General features: G+C 38.9%; 1 protein-coding gene across 1 annotated transcript; it reads left to right on the forward strand.

Annotated features, from left to right (window-relative positions):
- Positions 1-17,500: 17,500 nt before the first annotated feature.
- On the forward strand, positions 17,501-20,345 carry LOC147615507 (U-box domain-containing protein 3-like). The gene is made up of 2 exons (XM_086779610.1): positions 17,501-18,482; positions 19,099-20,345. The coding sequence occupies exons 1-2, from the start codon at positions 17,674-17,676 to the stop codon at positions 19,982-19,984; spliced, it is 1,695 nt and encodes a 564-aa protein (XP_086635736.1). The 5' UTR covers positions 17,501-17,673; the 3' UTR covers positions 19,985-20,345.
- The last annotated feature ends 6,191 nt before the right edge of the window (positions 20,346-26,536 follow it).

Below are 26,536 nucleotides of genomic sequence, written 5' to 3' on the forward strand. Positions count from 1 at the left end.
TCGGTAACACATCACCAAATGGTGGTTCATTCTTTTGGAGTTTGATTTTACCATCACTATATAAAAGGAATCCTTGCATCTCCATGTGACCACCTTTCCAATTCCAAATGGAGAACCCCCTCTAAGAGTGGAAGATGATCTCCCTGACACTCCATTAAAAGAAACCTAGGATGCGCCACCAAGTCCATGTGTAATTAAAAGAAACCTAGGATGTTCCACCAAGTCCATGTGTAATTGAAGGAGAAACAAGAAACATTGCACCAAGTACTTGTGTAGTCGAAAGAAACTAGGAACACACCACGAACAAGCCCATGCATAATAATGGATGCCCTCCTCCCTCCTGATAATTCTAATCTTAGATGAGCTACCCTGGGTGTGAAGTTATCCACTCTACTACACATGTACTCCCTTGGCACGTCCAGATGCTCCCCAAACCTAGAGGGATAACCGTGGTCCCATGACACCCATGTGTGACACACTATAACATCAACTTTAGAGCTAGACAGCCAAAGTTTAAACAAGTGCACTAGCAAAGCTAACAGTGGTGGTGTCCAAGTTTTCATCATAGATGAGCAAGCAGTTCTTTGCCTTTGATCATTAAGCCTACATGGTAAGCCATAAATCCTAAACCCTTATCATACATATGTAGCTCGCATTCAATTGTATATAGTTGCAATTTAAATTAGGAATGATTTAATATAAACACCCAAAAAACTAGAAACAATAAAAAACTAAAAAACACGCATATGTTCACACCTCCTACTCTCACATGCACAACTCAGCCCACACATGTACACCCATACTTGCCCCACATGCACTCACACACAACACACACTCATGTGTGCACAAAACATAAAACACACCTACACGTGTACACTCTCTGCACACACATGTATTGAGATATGAGCTCAACTAGTGTGAATATAGGTGACATACCTGCACATATGCCACTAACATAGTTGGTGAGATTATTGGTAATATGCTACCAATGGTTTACGAGCTATATGACAACCATTTTGGTTCATGAGAGTTATGGCATATTCATAGTGCCAACTCATGTAGTGGAGTTCACACTATAGACCGTTTATATGTTTTAGTAGGAGAGTACTTTCCCTCATAGTATGTACTCTTATCTTTATGTTATGGTTGTAGAGAAGAGAAGAGAATAGAAGAAAATCCAATCATCCATCTCTCTTATGTGCTTGTCTACTTTTGTTTATGTGTGTGTTTTCTTGTAAGGAGCTGAAGCTCACCCTCCCACATTCTTCTCATGGTATCAGAGCACTGGTTTACATGAAGAGCTTAAGAGGCAAGCAAAGGAAGCGGTAGATAGATAAGGGTAACTCTGTCTCCTTCCCTTTGATTTGGAAGAAAATATCTATAAGAAGTGTTTTCACTCACAATACTACTATTGTGCTACACCCAACTCTTAAGCCATTGTTGCTCGAATGATGCTACCACATATTGTGCCAAACAACTTCTTGTGGTGTCACATTTTGGTGTCGCAGTTAACATCCCACCCATTGGCATGTAAGGTTTTAAGCCTTAAAAGCCTTCATGTAAGGTTTATTAAGTCTTATAAATAAGTCTTAATAAATCCCTATTAAAAGGCTTATAGAAAGCATAGGCCCAAGTAGAGAGGTGACTCATGTGACTTGTCAAGGCAGCTACAAACTGTTCTCAGTGTAGTATAACCAAAGATCACCATCACCATCACCAGCATCACTGCGTAGCTCGAAAAGGCAAAGAGGCTTGATCATCAACATCATCAGTAAAAGCGACCTATCCCCACCATCACTAGCCACTGCGCGGCGGTGAAGCATTGAAGAAGTGAATTAATCAGGAAAGTAAATTTAGGGCTTCCTTAAATAAAGGGTAAATCAAATTAATTTTCTACAGTCATAAAATTTGAGGCTTTTGATCATTTTCTAAAAGTCCAACTTAATCAAAGCATTAATATCAACTCCCCAATCATTTTTCAAAATTTGGGGCATTTGATCATTTTCTAAAAATCTAGGTTAATTGAAGCATCAATCTCAACTCACCAATCATTTTTTTAAATTAAGGACATATATCAATGATTAGAGAGAGTTGTTATAGCTCCCTATATCATCAAATTCAAAAATCCCTAATTATTGAAAAACCATAATTTCTTGAAAATCCTATTTTTCCTGGGGGGGGGGGGGAAAGCGATGAAAAATCTACTTTATTTAATGATTCAAACTCTGAGCCACCAAATGAGAAGACCAAGTTGGAATCAAGGAGGGATGATGATAAATGTGGTGTTATATAGCAAAAAAGTGTGTTTCCATGTCTGTATCAAATTTTTGTGTTATGTTTTTGTGTGTATATATGGGCTTATTAAATTCCAAAAAATGTGCTGTGTTCTATTCAATTATGTGTTATTTATTGTTCAGATATAAGTTGTGTGTTATAAATGTCTATGACCTTATCCTGTGTGTACTCTACCCTAGGAAACCCATATCTAGCACGAGAAACTAGAGCTAATGTGCTTAGATTTATCGTTGACACGGTATGAGGTAATCCCTTGAGGGGGGAAATACTCAAGGTCTTACCTATGTGAACCCATTTATATAAGTGTGATAGTATGCTTGTGTGCTCTTTGTGTGTAAGGCTATTCAGCCTAGTTTTGTGTGTAAGGCTATTAATCTGTGTGATAGTTTGTGTGTGTGTGTGGACATTCTCTAGAAAAGGAGTAAACACCCACGTATATGTTTATGTGTGTGAACCACCTCTTAAAGGGGTCACCAAATAATATCAAGATATTTGTGTGATGCTATAAGTGGTGATGTCATTTGTACTTATAAAAGATACACGTACTTCATTAGAAAAATGAACTAATATAAGTCACATCAATATCATTTTTTTCGTGTACTTCTTCTCTCTCTAGATTGTCTCTCTTCTTCTCTCTCTAGCTTGTCTCTCTTCTCTATCTCTGCCAAGATTGCCATGGTGTATTCAATCCCATATAGGTCATTGACTCTATGTAATCCTAACCCTAAAAAACCTACAGCAAGAACATCTTCCAAACATGGAAGTTTAGGATGAGAAACGTCCTCATGGGAAAAGGAAGCCGAAGCTTTCAGAAGAAAATGTCACATCTCAATAGACATATGCCTTTAAGGCTTGGCATGAGAAAGCCACCAAAGTGATGTATTGGTTGTGTGTTAGTGTGTCGGATGCTATGATCGGCCATACATAGGATGCAAGGACACCTAAGGATGCTTGGGATACCTTGGTTAAGTTGTATAGCACAAGTACCAAGGCAAGCAAGATGCAGTTGAAGTAAGAGCTGCATAATGTGCAAAGGAATAAGATAAATATCAGTGATTACTTATTGAAAGTGAAAGGCCTTATAGATGCTCTTGCCTCGTCATATAGTAAAGGAGTGCTATAAAAAGAAGAATGACATTAAAAGTGGGAAGCTACAGCAAGGGAACTATGCATCTTTAAGCAAGAAAGGTGAAGATCTAAGTGAGCAGTTTTTTATAATCAGGAATAGCTTAGTTCCATGATTGGTAGATGCCCAAAATCCTAGAAATCTATGGTATATCAATTCAGGTGCTTCTAGCCAAATGATCAATCATGGTGGAGAGTGGTACAATGTATCCTATTGTGCATGTTGGTAAAGTGCCATTGTTTATATAAGATAGAAAAATGAAGTAGCCGATACGGTCCTTCTTTACCTGATCGCATTTATGCCATGTATTCATAAAGTCATGGTTGGGAAAAGACTATATGGCATAAATCAGGAATTCGATTCTTCATCTCGTTGCCGACATCATTGAGGACCACATTTTCCTCCACTACTCGGTATTGGTTACAAGCCGGATTGGTGGGGGTAGAAGGCTTTGTGTCGAAGTGACAAGATGAGTGTGAGTGTGGTGCCCCCTCACAATTGGAAATAGTTGGGTGCTCATGCAAAGGGGTAGAAACGTCTGTGGAGCCACCATGGCAACAACTCGACAAGAGCGATCCTTCCTTCTATGACTAGAATTAGTTGAGTGAGCCGTGGGGGCAGGGTTTGTGTGACTTGTCAATCCATCAACGTGACGTGTGGTGGTGGGCTGTGATGGTTGTACAAAAGTGCCAGTCCTTCCCCCAAAGTAGGCGGCTTGAGCCATAGCCCTTTGCTCGAGACTCGTTTGGGAGATGAAATTGAAGAACTGATTGTGGAGATATTGGGGTTGTATGCAATGTGTCCTTTGGTGTGTGATCCATGGTCTATACACACACATACAAATAAACACATTCGCATGCATATTCAACGTACATGGAGCCCGTGAGTGCTATGAACATTTTAAATTTTATCAATTTAAAAGACAAAACGTTGTGCCTGTGAAGTCGTTATAATTACCAAGTTGCCCGATGTCAAACAATTTGCTAGCATTCTAAAAAATGGGGCATATTTCCAGTGGAGCACTTGCAACATCTAATCAATGGCCTCAATGTGTGCCCAGAAAATAATGAACCAGTTGATCACATGGATATCGAGCTGCCTGAGCGGAGCAAACGAGCAAGGGTAGAGACAAGCTCAGTGGGATTGGAACCAAAGCAAGCTTTGGCGGACTCAAAGTGGCAGACTCAGAAAGTTTTAGATCATGACATGGACAACATGATAGATTCCTTGCATGATACAAGCCACGGAGTAGACAATGAAACAACACAAGAAGTAGATGACACAGTTGACGTGTGGAGCATGCTTCTCGAGAGGAGCAAGAGTTAGGTAGGCTTGCCCGTCTACCACTTTACCGTGGAGCATGTGTTTTTTTTTATTGCACTTGCCTCTTTATATTAAGCTTACAATCAATATATGGGTGGTTTGATATGAGTGTTTCAAAAATTATGGGGTATGTGTCCCTTCCCCTCTTTATGTTTCACATTTTTGCATGATTAGTATTTAAAGTAGACGCCACATGAATGTCTTCTCTTTCCCCTTTATTGTTCATTGTGTTATATCATATAGGTTATTGAACGATCAAATTCTACTAGATGATAATGAGATGCCTTCGGACCATGCACAAGAAAAATCAATGTTGAACTCCATAGAGATCGATTACAACACACACCATGCTTGACCGAATAATTGTATTCTTTGTTGGCAAGAGTACACCACTCTTCATCATTCACGAGTGTCCACAATGTGGTTCATCGAGATATAGGTAAGATGTCCAAGGACAAAGAGTCCCTGCTAAAGTCTTACGATGACACTTTCCCATCATTCCACGTATTCAAACAATGTTTAAATGCAAATCCATTCCATCTTTAATTACTTAGCACAAGAACACTAGATCCACAGATGAAGTTATGTGTGTGTCTGCTAATTCTCCAACATGGAGGTGTATCGAATAGAAGAGGGTGGGCTTTGGGGAAGAGCCTTGTCACATTCGCCTCGAACTAGCAATAGATGGATTCAATTTGTTTGGCTTATGAAGTTCATCATGGAGTACATGGTCCGTTTGCCTAGTCAATTATAACCTGCCACCATGGTTAGCGACGCGACAGAGAAGGGGCACCTTTTAATTTCCTTGATAGTTCTAGGATAGTACAAGTGAAGAACATGGACGTCTACTTGGCTTCATTAGTTGATGAGCTATGCATGTTATGGGACGGTATCCAAGTTCATGATGCACCCAAGCGGTTTAGAGAAAGGGTTGCAACAGTGTGAGGACTACTTATGTGGACCATGCATGATTGGCCGAGCTATGGTGAGTACTCTAGTAAGTTAATCATTCTATGATTTCTTGATCAAATATAATTTTATAATTTTTATATTCTATGTCTCACATTATTTACAGATCTCATCACACAATGATTAGAATCTTTGGCAGGGCTTTCAAGATCTTTTTATAATGCATGTCCTATATATGGGCTGGTACTCAACATCTTTAAGGAAGGTTGTCTACAAGGGCCACAAAAAACTGGTTCATATGGTTGACAAGGTTGCTATTGCAAGGGTTGTCCATAGCCGATGGATTTTTTTCCTTGAGAGATTTATGAAGACACTAAAAGGTTTTATTCATCAAAGAGCTCGCCCATGAGGGCAATATGGCAATGGAATGGCTTGTTTAAGAATCTCTTACATACATAACAAAATATCTTAGTACGTCTAGCCCAGATATGCCACGATTGTGGATACAAGAAGAGGATGATCAACTCATTAGGGAAGAGCGTCAAGGACAAGGCCTTTAGAGAACAATGGATATGGCATTGTGAGAGAAGATCAATAAATTTTGCATCTTGAACTCACATGCTATGGAGAAATGGATCGAGAGGTATGACCTAGCAAAGCATGAAAGATATCGAGATCATTTGAATTTTACAAGAGTCGAACAACCCGAGCATTACCATACCCAAATTTGCTCGCTCAACTTCCAAAATTTCCTTCTAGTAGATATCTTGAACAAACCATACAACAAGCAAAACAAAGTGAGGTTATAAGCGACGACAAGAAGGAGGAGCTTGCACATGGTTGTGATTACCAAGTAAGTGAGTTTTTATATGTACATAAGAAACTGTAAGACATAGTCTTGTATAAGTTTTCCTTTTTCATACAATTTCATGATCTTCTTTTGCTTGCAGTATCGTAAATTTAGTGCACTTTGGTCACGCGGTCATCAGTTTCGAGTGGAGAAAATAGATAAGAAGAGAACAACATTTGATTATGATGTCAAGGCCAATTTCATGCAAGAAAGTCATTCAAGTGCAATAGTGAAGTTGGCATGCTTGAATACTATGGAACGATACAGGGCATTATCAAGGTTGGGTTTAGAAAGTTTTCTATGTTCATTTTTTATGTGAAGTGGTTCAAAGTGGTGACTCAAGGACCATAAGCAACCATGCACAAAGATAAGAGCGGATTTGTTCAACTAGACTCCAAAAAGATATGCATAGGCCAAAGGGACACATTTGTGCTGCCGGAGCATTGTGAGCAGGTCCTCTTCAACCCAAGAGATCAATAGGTGGTTGTTTGTAATCCAAATTGATCTACAAAGTAAATAAATATTTGAAGATATGAAAATATCAGATGAATCAGAGGTTGAGGAACCCGCTCAAGAAGCACGAGAAGCACATATTGATCTAATTGAACAACTAGAAGAAGGGTCAAATGAGGATACATTAATTGAACAACTAGAACTTGAACCAGAATCAAACACAACGGCTAATCCAAAATTCGAAGAAGAAATAGAAGAATAACTTTCACCATAACCACCTCCAATGCCAGAAATAAAAGAGGACGATTTGAATGAACTACCTTCTACTCCTACAGGCAAACGAGACTCCACCCACCATTGAGATGAAGATGCAAATGGAGAAGTCTTTTTAAAAATAGATATATTTGGAGCCATGGATCTAATTGAGGATGAGAGAGTCGATGATGAGCTATAACATCATATTTCTTTTTCATTTGATAATCAATATACATTTTTGTTATAATTTTCTTGTTTGGGACCATTAATGTAAGATTTGGCAGACACTTATCATAATTTCTTGTAAATATTGCTACATATATCCTTGTATCTACGACCATTAGTGTAAGCTTTGGCAGACAAATATTGTCATATTAATTTCTTATAAATATTGCTACATATATCTTTGTATTTATTTGAAAAGTAACTAAAACTTGGGTTGATTAGGACATAAATAAAAGCTTTTGAGTTTTTTTTTCAAAAATCACATCAAATAGAAAAATAACAAAAAATATGCTTTTTGACACTTTTATCAACCTATATATAGACGTTATCATCAACACAGATTTCGACACTTTTTTCGACCTGTATATAGAAGGCTATTTCGATGGTCGTTTCAATGGTTATTTCGATGATGCGAGTACTATCAAAACTGACCCCATTGAAGGCTAAAGATCTTGTAGTAGTGGGCGGCTTTAAGGCAAGGCCCAACGACACATGCTTAGGCAAGGCTGAGATAAGTTCTTGGCTTGAACAACTGGCTTCATATATGTCTCCACACGTGCTAGCAAGAAACCTCCTTTTAGGGGGGAAGCTAAAGATTTGTGATTCAGGAGGGGTGGAATTTTAAGTACAACTCCTTGAGGTAGAGTAAAGCATCATGTTGGCTTAGTGCAGTGCCTTATAGAAAGACTTCATGTTATCATTGTACAAGTATAGAATGATTTAGAATATCTATGTCTCCTACATATTAATTTTTGTAAATGCTTGTTTCTTTTACATTGAAATAAGTGTATTTTTTAATGGGCAAACTAATTTGCTCTTTTTCTTATCCATATCTTGCTTAATTTTCTTGTCATTACTTTAGCTTAAATGATAAACTTTTAATTCCCATTAGTACTATATAATATATGAGACTTGGTTTCTTCCTGTGGAATTATTTGTGTTTGGCAAATTTCCATGCTATTTATTTGATTTATTTTCTGATAATTGCCAATGCGCAGTTTTTATTCAATGGTTCTAAGTTAAGACTTGAATGCCATGTTTTCCATTGTGTTTTTTTACCTTCATGGAATACTTTTGTTTAGAAAATTTTGCATGTATTTAAATTCTTCCATTTTTTTATAATGAATATGATGCTTGCTATTAATTGAATAAATTTAAAATGAATACAGCGATTGCTATTAATTGAATATTTGTAAAATTCCATGCATAATAATATATGACATATGGACCTGGCTTTCCAACTTCTATAAACCTCTCTCTCTCTCTCTCTCTCTCTCTCTCTCTCTCTCTCTCTCTCTCTCTCTCTCTCTCTCTCTCTCTCTCTCTCTCTCTCTCTTCATATTAGAGTGTGTTAGTACTTATGGTTAAGATTAGAGCCTACTCTACTTAGCTAAATCCATTGTACAAGCATCTTTCTTTGGTTAAATATACCTTATAAAGTGTGTCCCCGTGCTTTTGAGTTTAGGTGGTGTGTCATTTGGAAATGGATATTAGAGACCTTTACATATGAAAGGGAAATCATGCATAAGGACAAGGGTATTTTCCTTCACGGCCACCCAATGTCCAATATTCTCATGTATTAAAGGTCCATGGAGTGTCGACACTTAGTTGGAGTACTAGAGACTAACTTTGAACTGTTATTTTATCAAGAACCTTTAATTGAGCTCCTTCAATTGAGCTATTATTGTAAGAGATACTCTAATTTTTAATTTTGATTCCTCTCCACTATTATTGTACTTGAGCTACATAGAATGGAACCTTATGCAGCATGGGACTCTATAGGCAATCGTGAGCTTGCTTCACAAAGACTTGGCATGAGCACTTAATTAGGCCAATTAACTTATCCAAGGAATTCCTTAATTGTGTTGAATTGGCATGAGCTCTATACTTAAGTGGTTTGTTTGCGAGGGTCTTTATAGAGTGGGAATAATGATTTGCATGGTAGTATGCTTGTTTGAATATTTCCAAATTGACAAGGAAAACTGTAATTGTTACATGTACCTTGTAACTTCGCAAGTTTTTTGTGAACACATTGGTCATGGCCTAGTCAAGTGGGCCATGGAACCCCACCTTATAGGTCCCAACATAGTTGCTTTTTTGACGAGCGTCATGCCCGTTTTTGAGCATTTTGGCCGTAAAATACTTGCAAAATTTTAAAATGGCCGTCTAAAATCACACTAAAATACAGAAAAAAGCTTGTTGTAGTTCACTAAACCTGTCAATTTTGAAGGGCAAGGGTGCCTGTCAAAAGCCAAGCCTAGATCCCAACAAGCTAGATGAGATTTAAAGATTTTCTGAACACATAATTGATCATGGCTTAGTAAAATGGGCCCACGAAAACCCCACCTTATAAGGTCAAGCTCCCGCTTTGTTTAACGAAGACCAATGCATTTAATGAGAATATCGCATGAAACGAAGTATCGAAAATGGTGGCCCTTGTTGCAGATGATGGAGGCAGTTCACAGAGAACTTGCAAACTATATACAATGTGAATGCACTTGTAAAAACAGTCTTTGCATTGACTTGTAAACTTTATTTTTTCAATTTGTAAACTTTATTTTTTCAATTTTGAAAATCCGAGGAGTTTAAGAGATTTGAAAATCCGAGGAGTTTAAGAGATTTTAGCTATAGAGAAGAAGCTACAAATTGGGTCTAAGTATTATTGTGATTTGTATTGAAAAATGTTTTTTTTTGGGGGGGGGGGGGGGGGACACTCGGTTTTCTTCACAAGCCCGTTTTGGCAAATGGTGACGTGTTTTTTTTTCCTTTTCTTGTGTTTGTGTGTTTGTGCCCGTGGTCTTCTTCAAACCAAGCAAGTGTGGACTTGTGGGTCATATTATCTATCTCCTATGTTTGTCGCAAGGTTTCGTTTGTTTCGATGGACTGGTGACTGATGGGCCGTGCCCGCTCTGACACAATATGTTGGATTCTCTAGAGATGGCCCCTAGCTAGGCCTAGGTAGATGCTTTGAGGAGATATTTCATATGACTTGACTCTAACAAATTCAATAAATTAAAAACAATGCCTTATATTACGTCGTATCATTTGGCAGACTTCCCACACCCAATTTCCAACTATTATTTTGTTTTGATTTGCATTTTTGCAGATTATTTTAAATCTTATTTCATTCCTAGCATGCTTCATATTTCAGAGGAGTTTTAATTTTTGAATTGTAAATAAATCTTCAGCAACTTTCTGAAAATAGTGAATTTACTTTAAATTTATAATACATTTTGATTCGTGCCAAGACCTGTCAGAAGAGATAGCTTTTTGTATTTATTTTTTATTTTTAAAATTTTTTTGGGGGGTTTTCTAAAGCCGAAAAGAAAGGTTTTGGCACAGCCAATGAGGTACCGTTGTGACAATGGTGAGTAAGTAGACTGCGGTCACAGGTCACCGTGGTACCGTCACGGTTCACCCATGGTGGGTGGGCATCATCGTTCATATTTTCTATCATCATTAGGGCGTACTGCCCTCGAATCTCTGCCAAAAGTTTGAAAAGTAAAATATATTCACAAAAAAAGCCGCCAATTATTTATTCACGATTTTATGATTATTGATATTCCAATTACACATTTAGTTGCTTTTTGAAGGGCATCATCCTCAAGACTAAGTGTCACACGGTTTGCCAGGTGGCATCAATGGTTCGCATATTGATCAAAATCTCGACATCTTTCTTCGATTGTCAGATGAAGTAAACTAGGCCAAGTAAACTATGAAGTAAACTAGACCGAGTAAATTAGGGGTAAAAAACATAGAATATAATGGCTTGAAACCACATGTGTTTGTGGCAAGATGTTTTCAATGGTGATCCAAGGTCTGGGGTCCGAATCCTAACATCTTGCTCCAAAATTTTCTAAGTCCGAAACCCAAATTCACCCTCATTCCATGATGTAAACTACGAAGTAAACTATGATTTGTTGAGTAAATTAGGAAGTAAACTATGCCCGCTTAGTAAGCTAGGAAGTAAACTATGATCTGTTCGTAAACTAGGAAGTACTAGTGGGCATACTCGTGTTTCGCACGTCTTTTGAGACCTCCAAATTCAAATTCTACCCGATCCTCCTCAAACCTCTGCCTCCTCTTCCCGAACCTCCAAATTCTTGCCATGTGGTAGCTTTGTCAACATGCCTAACTTTCTACAAACAACGAACCTGAAGGTTTCTTTTTCTCCTATGATACATCAACGTATTTGAAAACCTTGAAAAAAGAAACAAAGAAACAAAGACTATTTAGTCTCGATAGGCTCTTGGAGGTGCTGAGTCTTTATACACACACACACACACACACACACACACACACACACACACACACACAAATACATACATACATACATATGCACACACGCATATATGTTCTTATTATATTTTGTATATAATAAATATAAATGTACATATTTATGATATGTTATTTACTACATATAAATATATGTATATTTATATAATAAACATAAATCTCTCTCTCTCTCTCTCTCTCTCTCTCTCTCTCTATATATATATATATATATATATATATATATATATATATACATACATACATACATACATACATACATACATACATACATACGTACATACATACATACATCTATATCACATATATATACATACATACACACATACATCTATATCATATTATATTATATAGAGAGCATAATGTATATATATCTATCTAGGAGAGAGAGAGAGAGAGAGAGAGAGAGAGAGAGAGAGAGAGAGAGAGAGAGAGAGAGAGAGAGAGAATATTGCAATACATACATACATACATACATATATATAATTATTTTAAAAAATTAACATATTTATCATAATAAAATACTTAAACACATTATATATATCTCTCTCTCGTATAGTTATACACACATTATACTCTTTATATAATATAATATATATATGTATATTATGCAAGAAAATGGGAAGGGATTAGAGTGTCATTTCATGAGACAGGATAGCTATTGTGAATACAATCCTTAATGCTTATATGTTTTTTCTCTACCCTATGATAGATTTCAAGAAATGCCATTAGAAAAGAATTATAGCTCCTATCAGAGATTTTTGTGGAGAAATGGTAATAATGGTAAGAAGTCTTCTACCTGGCTAGCCTAAATTTGGGAGGCTTGGGCATATTGCATCTTCCTACTCATGCCAAGGCCAGAGTAGTAATCAACCTCCCCATTTTTCTTGAACAAGAAAGGATTTGGACCAAGATGCTCAAAGAGGTGATAGAATATGCAAGAGTACAACTTAAAGGCAAGTGGACTAGGTTGGAAGGAGAAACTATTCTCATATGCCCCTTTGAAAATGGTGAATGCCCTCTTTTGTAAATTTCTATGCCTAAACTGGAAAGAGATGATGGGCCCGATTAGTTGGAATGGATGTACCAGAGTCTCTAGGAACTCATTTTTAAGTCTGAACATTTGGTGGACCCATAAGTTTAAGCCCCCTCTGGCCTATCTTGACACAAGGGCCTCTAGGAGATTGAATAACATAGGATTAAGGAGATTAGGCGATCTCTGGGATTCCTTTCAGGTAGGCTGGAAGGAGTTATAATAGGTTTAAAATTGCTAGTTTTCCACTACTTTCAATGAGGCCTCTAAGCTTCAGGATTGGACCTGGTTCAATGGCTCGTTAGATTGGGTAGAATTACTACCAAGGCATTATATGAATAGACAAGTAAAAGTGAAGTTAATGTGAAATATTGTAACAAAATTTGGAAAGTTAGTTGGTGCTTAAGCATCTAGAGGAAGAGTTGGAATATGATATGGAATTTATTGATCTCAATGAAATCTCAAACCTTCATTTGGAGAATATGCTTGCTGGCCTACCTCTTGGCTTTAAACTACTACAAAGGAACTTCATTGCTAAGGTATGCCCTAGATGCAAGTCATCTATTGAAAAGGGAAAGCATGCCTTATGGGATTGTCCTACAATAAGGGGGGCTATGGGGGAAAATAGGTATCTGGGTAGAAGAAAACTTGGGGTTGAAAGGATATTGTGGAGATACTAGTTATTGGGGAGAATAGTCAAGGAGGCAGATCTAATATTTTGTATTATAAGATATTGTAACCTGTGGGAGATTTGGGTTTCTAGGAATTTATTGATATTCAATAAAAGGACTACTCATGGGGGTAGAAGTGACAGAGTTGATGTTCAAATGTGTGCACTTCTGTTGGCCTATCTACTATGTTAATAAGATTAATAATACTCTATATGCTAAGGCAGTTTAGGCAGTGCAGGTAGGGATTAGGTGATTTAGGCCTCTGATTGATGAGACATTAATACATACTAGGGTTCCCTAATGCTGATTAATTGTTGATGGGTAGGTATATACTTGGGAAAGATGGTAGAGCCAAACACCCAAATTTGGGCTTGGATCCAAAAGGTGGTACATGAAGGAAAAGCAACCAATGGACATCTTTGTGGCCTATATTAATATATTAATATATTATTGTTCCAAAAAAAGATAAAAGAAAAAAGCAGTCTCACCATTTTTTTTAAAAAAAGGGAAAAAACATCCAAGGCTATAAGTGTTATTAGTGGTGGGCAACCGGTGCTTCGCACATCTTTAGAGACTCCAAATTCAAATTCTACTCAAACCTCCTCCTCCCCTTCCTAAACCTCCAAATTCTTACCATGTGGCAGATTTGTGAAACTCTTCCTTAAGATAATCTATACAAAGATAAAGCAAGAGTGCCTACCCCTTTACGTGGAGAAAGGAGAGAGAGAATTTTTGAAAAGGAGAAGAGGACAAGTGTTTGGGGGTTTCTTTCCCACATGCATTGGGACTCTATTAATTATCACCATTAAATCATTTTCTCATTGTATGAGTTTCTTTTATATATATATATATATATATATATATATTTATCTAAAATACATTAGAAATCAAATTGCACACCCCTCCCCCCCTCCTCCCCCCGCCCCCCCCACACACACATATCTTCTAATATTATATTATGTGCATGTGTAAGAGAGAGAATATACATGCATAGATAAATGCACACACACACACACACACACATATTGTGTATGCATGTGTATCTATAGGTATGTAAGCATGCATATATAAATAGATCTATATGTATGTCGATGCACACACATATATGTTCATGCACACACACACACATAACACACAGACACAAGCACATGATATGTGTACATACGCATACAAACACATATATACACACACTCGCACACATGGACACATGTGCAACACATATATATATGTACACTTACACGCATACATACTCAAGCTTGCACATACACACGTGTATACATGCACACATACACATACATACACTCACATACACAAGTACATGTGCACACACATGGACATGCACATACTCACACACACATATGCATGTGCACACACATAGACAAAAAAAGATGCACACACGGATATATTCACATGCTCACACACATGTACATGCACACACTCACTATCGACACACACAAATACAAACATACACACCATGTACACACACTCACACATATGCACAATCAAGATACTTACACGACGACACATGCACACATGAAGACATTACACAATCACGCAGATATGTGTGCAAAAGAGAAGACAAAATACATTGTATGCAACATACACTTATTTAAGAGTGAACACATTTCATCATGCATCCCCATGTATTAAAATTTAATATTAATGAAAAATATATGTGTGTGTGTTTTATAATTGCACATGTATATATAGGTATATGTCTCTAAATATAATAAAACATAATATTAAAGATAATATATATTTACATGTGGGTGTGTGGTGTGTGTGTGTGTGTGTGTGTGTGTGTGTACATATGCATGAAGAGAGTGTGTGTTTATGTGTGTGTGTGCATGAATGTATGAGAGAGAGAGAGAGAGAGAGAGAGAGAGAGAGAGAGCATGCATGCGTGTGTGTGAGTGGAGGAGAGAGAGAGAGAGCGTGCACGCGTGTGTGTGAGTGGAGGGGAGAGAGAGAGAGAGAGAGAGAGAGAGAGAGAGAGAGACATGGAAGTCTATGTGTGAGAGTGTGTGTGTGTGTGGGGGGGGAAGAGTGTGTGTGTGTGTGTGTGTGTGAGGGGGAGAGAGAGAGAGAGAGAGAGAATTTCAACATTTGAGAGTGTGTGCATGTGTATGTGTGTGAGAGAGAGGGTGTGCATGTGTGTGTGTGTGTGTGTGTGTGAGAGAGAGAGAGAGAGAGAGAGAGAGAGAGAGAGAGAGTTTCAACATTTGAGAGTGTGTGCATGTGTATGTGTGTGTGTGTGTGTGAGAGAGAGAGAGAGAGAGAGAGAGAGAGAGTTTCAACATTTGAGAGTGTGTGCATGTGTGTGTGTGTGTGAGAGAGGGTGTGCATGTGTGTGTGTGTGTGTGTGTGTGAGAGAGAGAGAGAGAGAGAGAGAGAGAGAGAGAGATTACATGTAGGATGCATTTATTTGAGAGTGAGCACACCTCACCACTCATCCCTACCATTAAAATTTAATCAATTAAAATTATATATGTGTGTGTGTAAATCTATTTAAGCGTGTGTGCATGCATGTGCATGTGTGTGTGTGAAGAGAGTTTCTATGTGTGTGAGAGAGAGTGTGCATGAAGAGAGAGGGAGGACGTGTGTGCATGAGAGAGAGAGAGAGAGAGAGAGAGAGAGAGAGAGAGAGAGAATTTCTATGTAGGAGATAGTTTGCGTGGGAGGAGAGACTGTGTGTTTGCATTAGTGTATGTGCAGTGTGTACATGTGTGTGCATGTGTGTGTGTGTGAGAGAGAGAGAGAGAAAGAGAGAGAGTATGTATGTGTGTGCATACATCTGCATCTGTGTGTATGTGCTTGAGAGAGAGAGAGAGAGAGAGAGAGAGAGAGATGTAAAGAGAGACAGAAATAGAGCGAGAGAGATGTAAAGAGAGAGAGAAATAGAGCGAGAGATAGAGAATAAAAAGTAGCTTTTAATAAAATATAAATTGAATAAAAAATATGTGTGTATATGTGTATATATATGTGTGTGTGTTTTTATTTACATTTATACATACATACATATGTATGTATATATATATGTATATGTATATGTATATACATATATACATACATACATATATATATATATATATATATATATATATATATATATATATATATACATATGTTTTATATGTGTGTGTGGGTTTGTGTATAAATTATCTATCTATATATGACCACAGCTTCCCACCCATATTCGCACATTAAAATTTAATCAAAATCAATTAAAATTATGTTAGTGTATGTATTTATATTGTATATATGTATAAGTATATGTGTCTATGTATAGGTTTATGTATCTAAAACATAATATTGTATATACTATATATTTACATGTGTATATGTGTGTGTGTGTGTGAGAGAGAGAGAGAGAGAGAGAGAGAGAGAGAGAGAGAGTAACATCGGTAGAATGCAACACGAGGGCATATACGACCAACGGGTGGACTTGAACTCGGGTTGATCATGTGTGTATGTGTGTGTGTGAGAGAGAGAGAGGGAGAGAGAGAGAGCACGTGTGTGCGTGTATGAGAGAGAGTTTCAACATTTGAGAGTGAGTGTGTGTGAGAGAGAGAGGGAGGTCATGTGCATGTGTGAGTGTGTGTGTGTGTGTGTGAGAGAGAGGGATGAGTGTAGAGAGAGAGCAGTTATTTGAGGGTCCAATACACTAGTATATATATAGAGAGAAAAGAGATGATTTGTTGAATGGCTGAAGAAAGCTTTAGTCTCTTAAAATTTTTTTGGAAAATAAAAGTAGCAAATATTAAATTGTGCTGTGGCCACAAATGCCACGTCATGGTTAGATTAGACAGAGCTGTAGTGGCACTGTGGCGCTGTGCAGTCTACTTGGCCGACATTTTGAGTTTCCCGCGCCAAGGGCGCCGGTCTTGGAAGCCTAAAAAATAAGTTCTCCTTATGAAAAAAAAATGCAGGCTTGCCTTCACACATGGGCCAGCTGTGTTCATGTCCGGCCTTCGCTGCATTGCTTGAGACTTTACATTTTGGTCCGGACGTTTTGGCACAGAGTAGTCCTTGCCTCGATATGAACCCACGCGTGACTTCCCAACTGTGTGCACCGTCTTGACATCTCACTGCCTTGGGCTTGATCCCATCTCCGGGCTGCCTGCCTGCCTTGTTTATCGAGCTCGCTCAGTAATTCTGCCGTTGTAGTGCTCCTTCTTGCCCCACTTATGACTTAATCCATCCGTTTCAACTGCACATTCTTCTGGCTTGAGTACCCACCATGCCACCCCTCCCTGTCCCTCAGCCTCTGATCCCCGAACGGACAGGAAATCAACGGCTCAGAACGGATTCCATCGATGTGGCTTGCTCTTCAAGATCCACATCTATCTTGAGGAAACTCTGGAGGTGTAGATCATCTTTAATCAAGAGTGCTTCTGTTGGCTCAGCCAAAGAACTCCATGAATTGAGCAAGCCTCCTAAAACCACCAAATCGCTATGCAAAACCTCTTTCTTGCTGCAAAACGGCCCTAAATCGGGCAGTAATTCGATTCAACACTGCAAGGAGAGTTCTGTTCAGCTGCTGGACATTGAAGAGGTTATAAGCACTCCTAATTGGCACAAGATTGATGATTTGCAGTGCCATGTGGAGCCAAGAAAGGACTACTTTGAAGGCAAGCCCCAGACGCAGGAGGAGGTGGTAATCAGATCCAACACGAAAAGCTTGAAAAGCATGCTTAATCAGAGAAGCAAAAGTGAAGCAGTGGTGGACTACTCACAAGATCAGGAGGAGGGTGATTTGAAGAGATTAGCTGCTTCTAAATCAGGAGACATTGGGATTAAAAGAATGCAATTGTTAACTCTGTGTGAGCTGCAGAGGGTTGTGGGTAAGTTGCAATGTGGGAGCATTGAAGAGCAATTGCGGGCAGCTGATGAAGTGAGGAGGCTTACCAAAGATGATCCCATAGCAAGGGTGTCACTTGCAATGCTCGGGGCCATCTCTCCCCTCATCTCTATGTTGGACTCTCTTCAACCCAAGCATCAGTGCACTGCTCTGTTGGCTTTGCTCAACCTAGCAGTGGGTAATGAAATGTATGCTCTCTTTCCTTGTGAATTATGTGCAGTTCTCTAGAGATCATTCCTTGGACGGCCCCCCTCCCCTTTTTACTGTTTTGGTTGCTAAAAAGGATTGCTATTTGCAGCAATTGAATGACTACCTTAATCCTTGATTCGATTGCTATGAAACGAAGCTCTTAATCCTTAATGCTTGATCGATTGCTATGAATGGGAAGGCTCGTCTGCGCATGGTCTACCCAGCTAGTTCTGCATTGTAGTTCATGCTGCTTAGAACGATTTGTCAAATTAAGGGACTGTCAAGCAGGATGTTTGCTTGCAGGCAATGATGCCATCAAGGATGTGCATTGTAAGCAAAATATATGTAGTGATACGGGGTCTGAATCACGTGATGTTGCACACTTGCGTTGTGAACTAATCATACATCTTATCTTATATTTTTCAATTATGAGTCTCTATTTGCAGCAAGCATTCTATTGTTGGGCTTAGATGTGTTTTAATCCATGTCATGTGCTTTTTGCCTAGATACTGTAAGATAAAGAAGATGATTATCTAAATTCTACTGCAAACAGGGATTTTAATCGATGGGATTAGGACTTGCATTAATGCGGCCTAAGCATTTCTTTGAATGCAGGAACAAGGCAGCCATTGTGAAGGCTAAAGCAGTGCCTAAAATGGTGGCGCTGCTCCGGAGTCCGCACCGGGAAGTTCAGGCGGCTGTCGTAACGGCATTCTTGAGCCTATCCGCCTTGGATGGAAACAAGGGAGTCATTGGAGCCTCCGGCGCAGTGGCAATGCTGGTGGGCTTTCTGTCGCAGCCCGGCAATGAGCAGCGACGGAAAGATGCCCTGCGTGCGCTCTACAATTTGTCGATCCACCCCGACAACGTCAAAACCATCGAAGAGGCCGGGGCCGTGCCCCTACTTTTGGCTATGGTGGAAGACGTCGAGATGGCAGAGAAGTCTCTGGCCACTCTGAGCAACTTTGCCGGAACTGATGTCGGACGACAGGCCATAACGAAACATAAGGAGGTAGCGTATTCCGTCCTGATCGATGCCATGCGGTGGGCAGATGCGCCCAAATGCCAAGAGAGGGCTGTTTACGTTTTGATGATGATCGCCCACCATAGCCAGTTGCAGCGGGAGGCCATGGCAAGTGCCGGAGCCATCTCCGCCCTCCTTGAGCTTTCCCTCCTCGGAAATCCCCTCGCTCAGAAACGGGCGTCCCGCACCCTCGACAGCTTCCGACGAGCGAAGGCCTTCTCTGCGCCCCAACAGCGGCATCAGCTTGCCGCAGAACTCTTGGCGGACGACCACGACCACCGAAGGAACTACGCCCGCACCTCGTCGGAGAAGAAAGTTGTCGATCGTCTCGTCCGGCAAAGCCTTCACCGCACCATGCAGCGTATCGTCAAGCGTGCCAACCTCGGCACCGCTGGAGTCCTCGACGTCGATGGAGCTCCCTCAGCGAGCCGCCGCGCGTTTGACCGACGGAGCAGCTCCTGCAGCTTGCCGTACTGAAGGTGGTTCCGCAGCTTCGTCGAAATCTCCGTCGTTTACAGTGGCGGAACGGGGGTTGCTCGCTGTCGGCATGATCAGTTCCATCAACGATCCTCCAAAATCTCCGTCATGTTATTGACGGAACGGCGGAAGTAGTTGGCGGCGATTATGACCGTCGATGTTCTGGCGGAAAGGTACTGGAAGTCGGCGGGTGCTCTGGAGTCAGGACTCTGTTCAATCTTGCCGGCAATAACAATGAGCCTGTTGTCATAGAATCCCCTGAAGGGAATAAAATCTTTGAAACTTGATCTTAGTCTGATTTCACTTGTTATGAAGTGATGTATCATAGCCCACATAAATCATAAAGTCGGATTATGCAAGCATCATCGTGTTTATCAAGACTTACGCATTTTGTTCTAAACTTTTTTTTTTATAGTGAGCCTTACATTAATCCTTCTCACCATCCATGAATTGAAAAGGAAGTAGCATTTTCTTGTGTGTCGGGAAGGTGGAATAATCCATTGGCTTGCACAACCAACCCTCCCATGTAGTTTACAGGCATCGAATCCGGGCCCCCATCATCAGACCCGATTGTTCTACCAGCTCGACTACACACCTGAGGGCAGGAACTAGCATTTTCTTCATACTTAGATGTGAAATTTTTGAAGAGGTATATGTCCTCCCATAAGGCCATTGAAAAAAATATGCAAGCTCTAGGCTAAGTTGAACCTACCTACCTTTTCGTGAGCCTTGGTTTTAATGTTTACGACAAGGAGCTGTTCGCGTGCTAGGGGAATGTGCACCTTTTCCCAAGCAGTAGCCTCTAATCTAGGCGTGTTGGCCTTGAATCTAGGCCACAATCTTGCTTAGCTTGCACCAATCCATTAGTGGCTTGGCCCCGTCGAACAGGTCCCAAGAAAATCATGATTTTTAATCGTCTCTAGGAGAAGTGTTATAAGTTTGGTCCTTTCGAGAGTGGTATGTAATGTGCACATTTTCCCAAGCAATAGCCTCTAATCTGGGCGTATTGGCCTTGAATCTAGGCCACAATCTTGCTTAGCTTGTTCAAAATCTAGCCACCTCCTCGCACCAATCCATCAGTGGCTAGGGCCCATCGAACAGGTCCCAAGAAAGAAATCACGATTTTTAATCGTCTCTAAGATAAGTGTTAAGTTTGGTCTTTTCGAGAGTGGTATATAAAAAGTGTCAAAAAGCTTAAGCAATAAGGTAAGCACAACAAAATGTCACTATCTGTACTTTGATGATCACTATCAACAAGTAGGTTAATGTGATCCATTCCCTACCTAGAATTCACGGTTTCCATAAGTGTACCAAGAATTTAAAGAGGTCGTGCTCTAGAGTGTGACTCATTCCCTACCTAGAATTCATCGCGCATAAATGTACCAAGAATTTAAAGAGGTCTTGCCCTAGACTGTGATCCATTTCCTCCCTAGAATTCATGTGGAGCTATAAATGTGTCGAGAATTTAAAGAAGTCATGGTCTAGAGCGCATGTACTACACTATAGAGTTACTTTTGTAATGCCATTCCACTCTTTTCTAGAGCGCATGTACTACACTACAAAGTTGTAGGCTACTAAATAATGAGTTCAATGGATAATGTTGAAATCGCTTACATAGATAATAATAGATATTTTGTAAATTTTACAAGACCATTGCATAGTAAATATTAGACAAGAAAATTTTTACTAGGTAAAGAGCTAGAAAAATTCTTAAGCAAGTTGAGAGTTATGTCGATAAATCTTGGTTTCAAGTTGGGCATGGTGAGATTAGAAAGATATCAAATAAAAATAAAAAAATATTTTAAAAATTAGAAACACTATCCTTTAGTGATTTTTGTAAAAGGTGAAAATTTGGGCTAGTGTAAGTGACCATCCAAGCACCTAGTGGTGTGCAGATTATTGTAACCTTAGTCAATTAGACCTTATTAATAAGGGGCCTGCTTGTTGAAACCTAATCAAGGGGCTTGCTTGCCTGTTCTCATCTAGGGCATGATGCTTCTCACCCCACATCATGCCATTTGAGGCCATCACCCACCATTGTGCTACTACATTTAGCATATCTAGAGACTTCTCTTCTTCTATCCTCATGGCTAAAAAATGCACCTACTTCCCTAGTCCTTGGTAGTTTCTTCTTGTTATAACAAACCTTTCCTCTTGATGTCTATTGCCTCCTACTACTACCTTCTCGCTGTCTATTGTCCCCTACTACTACCCTCTACACTCTTGGGTGCCTTTGGAGCTAGAAGACAATAATTAGAGAGGCTACTTCTCTTAAATTAAGTTGATTAGATTAAATTAATTTAGATTAGTAATTATATGTAAGGATTAGGGTGAGTAAAGAAATGAAAGCATGCGATTAAGCTATGTTTTAAAACATTTTCTAATAAGACTAAGCTCTTAATTATCAATTATCTTAAGACCCTCTTTTATGGTTTATAAGAAAATTAGAGATAATCCATCTTTTTCTATTCTCTTAATAACAAGAGTAGAGTAATCATTGTTGTATTTATTATTTAGTGATGCTGAGTTTGTGGATTAGTAGGGTTATTTGTATATTGGGCATAACATAAGCTATGGTTTCCCTATCTTTATACCTGTTAAAATATGATGGATGAAAATGTTTATGTCAATGCATGATCAACCTTGGGATTGGGCAACCCTTGGTCATGGTGTCCCCATATGTATGTGGATGTGATGATGTTTTATGTCATCCTATGATAATGTCTATGTCATGCCAACCTCTTAGCTTAGCGTGAGTGAGACAAGTTGGAAATGGGTAGTAATGTCAATGTATGTTCATGATGATGTTGTCATCTCTAGCCACCGATGATGTAGGCTAAGTGATGTATGTGTGTGTCTCCATTAAGGGGGAGAAAATGTCGTCATGCCATGTCTATGTATATCACATTACTGTTTTTGGAATGAGATCCATTTGGGTACCAAGGAGGGGTATTGAAATATGGTGCCCATCATGTGATGTATGGGGCACATGTATGTGGGAGACTACATGGCAGATTAACAAACTTATACATCTCATCCCGAAAAATCAATTCTAGGTTAATTAACAAGGGCTTAATCGACTACCAGTACCATAGAGTCGCAGTCCTTTAAAATTAAAATTAAAATTAATTTAATTATCAATTTAGAAATTTTGGCACTTATTCAAGTGCCATTTTTTCAAATCCTTATTAAATGCTCTATTTTTTGAGAGCGATGATGAAGAATGAACATGACTATAAAGATATTGTTAAAGAGATGATGTGGGTACATTGTAGTTGCATGATAAGTGTAATTGTATGATGTTCTTGGACCTCTTAGATTCTATTGTGTCTGAGGAAATTATTCTTGATGCTCAAAGTCAAATTTGAGCCTCTTGTAGTCTATTTTGTGTGAAAATGATATCCTTAAAAGCTAAAACTATTACTTGAGACTCTCTCATATTATATCTATTTGAAGGCAATCTTCCACAAGACTCAAAATGTAGTTTGAGCCACGGAAATTGGCTTCACATATAAAATATGAGAGGCTCAAACTTAAATTTGAGCCTCTAAGGAAATTTCCTTCACATAACATAGACTATGAATGGCTCAAGTGTAAGTTTGAGCCTTAAGGAGCATTGCCTTTATAGACAATACACTATGAGACGATCAAACTTTAGTTTGGACCTCAAATGACTTCAGTTTTAAACTTGTGCCAAGATTATGAATATTTTCCAAATTTCCTAAATCAGTGTCTATCATGTCATGTATGAGGCACATGTATGTGGGAATAAGGTAGATGGAGCTAAGGATGTCATGAAATTGGAATGCATGTCATGAAATTGGAATGCATGAAGGCTAAGGTTACTAGAGAATGTAAATGGATGAATGTAAAAGGTAGTCAATGGTCAAAAAGTAGGCACATGGAAAGTGCAAGGGTGTACAAGGCATGTGGGCATTTATGGACACATGGATGGCACAAGGGTGCATGTAGCTTTTGGTTTGGGAGCTCCACAAGAGCTATAAAATGATGTACTTGGATCAAGATAATGCAATGAGAGTATGTGATTGCCTTGAGTCTATTGCCTTGATTAGTAGTGTCCTTAATTAAGTATTAATTGTTGTCACTCTCTTACTTATCATGAGCTCACCCTTGTTTGATCCACCTTAAGCTTCACACACATAGACACATGATGTCCTTGTTTATAAACAATACCATGAGTGAATGATGGGTTTTACGAGTGTATAGGAGATAAAAGAGAGCATCCATTTCTTTGTTAATGGTAGAAGCTTGGTGTGTGTGAGTACAAAGGATTGTCTTCTCTTAAACTAGGTTTGTTATTCATGCTTGGTGTTAATTTACAAGTGTTAGTGTTAAGAATAATTTTAAATTACTAAAAGCCACCCTTTTTGAAGGAAAATAGTTGAGTGGATGAGAGGAAACTTAAAATGAATATGCCATGTGCTATGATAATTTCTTTTATTATGAAAAGAATGTTGGAAATGTTAAATTGGTTTCCAAATGTTCTAATAATGTCTTCACACAATTATTATATTAAAGAAGGTGTAATAAGACTGACGATGTATGGAGAATACTCCTAGAATATTCCCTAAGATACCTAAGTTCATTATTAGTGGGTGGTGGGATGATTGACCGCATTCTTGATACGTGGGCAGTGAGACCACATCCATACCACATAGCCGTCCACATTGTATATGTGTCTACCACACCACCTGCAGCACTATATATGGACACAATTATCAGAAGCTCAGGTATCCAAATCTTTTAGTATCCACACCCTCCACGCTTTAGTACTTCCTCCATCCTTAGTCTATCTAGATCGCCACCATCACGTTGTACCTGTCTCAGAATTTTTAAATTCTTTATGTATTGTATTGTCTATTGCAATTTGTTTTGCTATATATCTTTCCGTTATGCTATATTCTTATATGGTATCAGAGCATAGGTGCTCTTAGCAAAAATATCTTTCCGTTAGGCTATATTCTTATATGGTATCAGAGCATAGGTGCTCTTAGCAGAAATAGTGCATAAAATAGTATTTCTTTGCTGCATAGAATAATAGGAGTGATGGCTTCTACTTCTATTGCTATAGCTGTTGATGTTGCTCTGTTGTTACCAGTCTTGTGCATTCGTTCACCAACCTTCACAAAAGGAAAGCTTGATGGGACAACTACACTCTCTAGAAATTCAAAATCAATGCCATTCTAGTCTCTTATGAGCTTCTAGAAACTATTTTGGGAACTTAGAACAACTAGTAGGAACCCCCGATCCCAATAATATAGTGCGAACGCACTTCCACCGATGCTACACTTCTTTGGGCATGAAAGAGGTGCAATGTTGATGCACTTTGTGCCATCGTTCACCAGTGCAAGTGATTCTGTTCTTACTCTGATTCATCACATAACTAAGGCATTAGAGGCTTGGACCATACTAAGAGAGACTTGAAATCATACTAGGATTCAGAACCTAGAGAATCAACTTAACATATTGAGAAGTTTACTGAAGGAGAAGCTACTGAAACATTTATCATGTGGATCAAAAATATACAGGATCAAATGGCCGGTGTGGGGATTGCAAAGACTAGTGAAGAATTATCTCAGAGATGCATCTGAATCCTTCCACAAAAGTATGATGACTTGGTTACATAATTAAATACTCAGGTTAGAGTTTCACCTTTATCATTTAAAGAATTCAGTGCTATGTTGCTTAAGGAGGAGATGCAGCTGAAGACCTGTGATGGCAGTGATGCTAAATTTTTGACCAATGCTAAAGGCGAGGCATCTTCTAATAATGACAAGAAGAAGAAGACAAATAAGAACAAGTTTCAAGAGACATGTTATTACTGTGAACAAGAAGGGGCACGTTGTCAGACTGTAGAAAGAAGCAGGCCGACGAGAAGAACATCACCTTGAAATCTTCATGGAAGGGAAAGGAGTTAGTTAACAATGCCAAAACTGAGCTTGAACTTTGGGTCACCATGTTCATCTACTTAGGCTGTTGATGATTCATGGATTTTGGATAGTGGAGCATCCCGACAGATGACCGAAAAAAGGGCTAGTATAGTTCTTGGAAGCCTATACAGGAACCCATCAATGTTGGGAATAATGCTAAATGTCTAGCTAAAGGGTCTAGGACTATCTCTTTTATGGTAGACAAGTGAAGGGAAGACATGCTCTATGTACCTCAAATCAAGAGGGATGTGCTATTAGTTCTACGATGAAAGATCGTGGACTTGAAGTGCACTTCAAGAAAGTTGAAGCACAAATTCTAAATGCTACTAGCAAGGTAGTCAGCAAAGGAGTAAGGTGCAACAATCTATACGAGCTGAGTTTCCTTATAGAGTGACTGAAGATAAGAGCACGAGTAGGCTTTGGCATGAGCAATTTGGTCACATCGAATTTGCAGTGTTGGAGATTATTGAGAAAAAGCGAACGATTAGCTAATTTGCATGTATTTTTAGAATTGCAGGAACCATGTGAGGCTTGCATGATGACCAAGCAACAATGCGAAGAATTTCTACTATAGGAGAGTAGAATAGGGAAAAGACGCCTT

This window comes from Cibotium barometz, chromosome 40 (assembly GCF_041138505.1).
Source record: "Cibotium barometz isolate CiBa-2024 chromosome 40, ASM4113850v1, whole genome shotgun sequence".
Lineage (NCBI taxonomy): Eukaryota > Viridiplantae > Streptophyta > Polypodiopsida > Cyatheales > Cibotiaceae > Cibotium > Cibotium barometz.

What these genes read in the sequence shown, in the direction of transcription:
- LOC147615507 (XM_086779610.1), top strand. Translation starts at nt 17,674, where the DNA reads ATGCCACCCCTCCCTGTCCCTCAGCCTCTGATCCCCGAACGGACAGGA. An exon ending in CTAGCAGTGGGTAATGAAAT is followed by an intron (nt 18,483 to 19,098) that starts GTATGCTCTCTT and finishes CTTTGAATGCAG; the next exon opens with GAACAAGGCAGCCATTGTGA.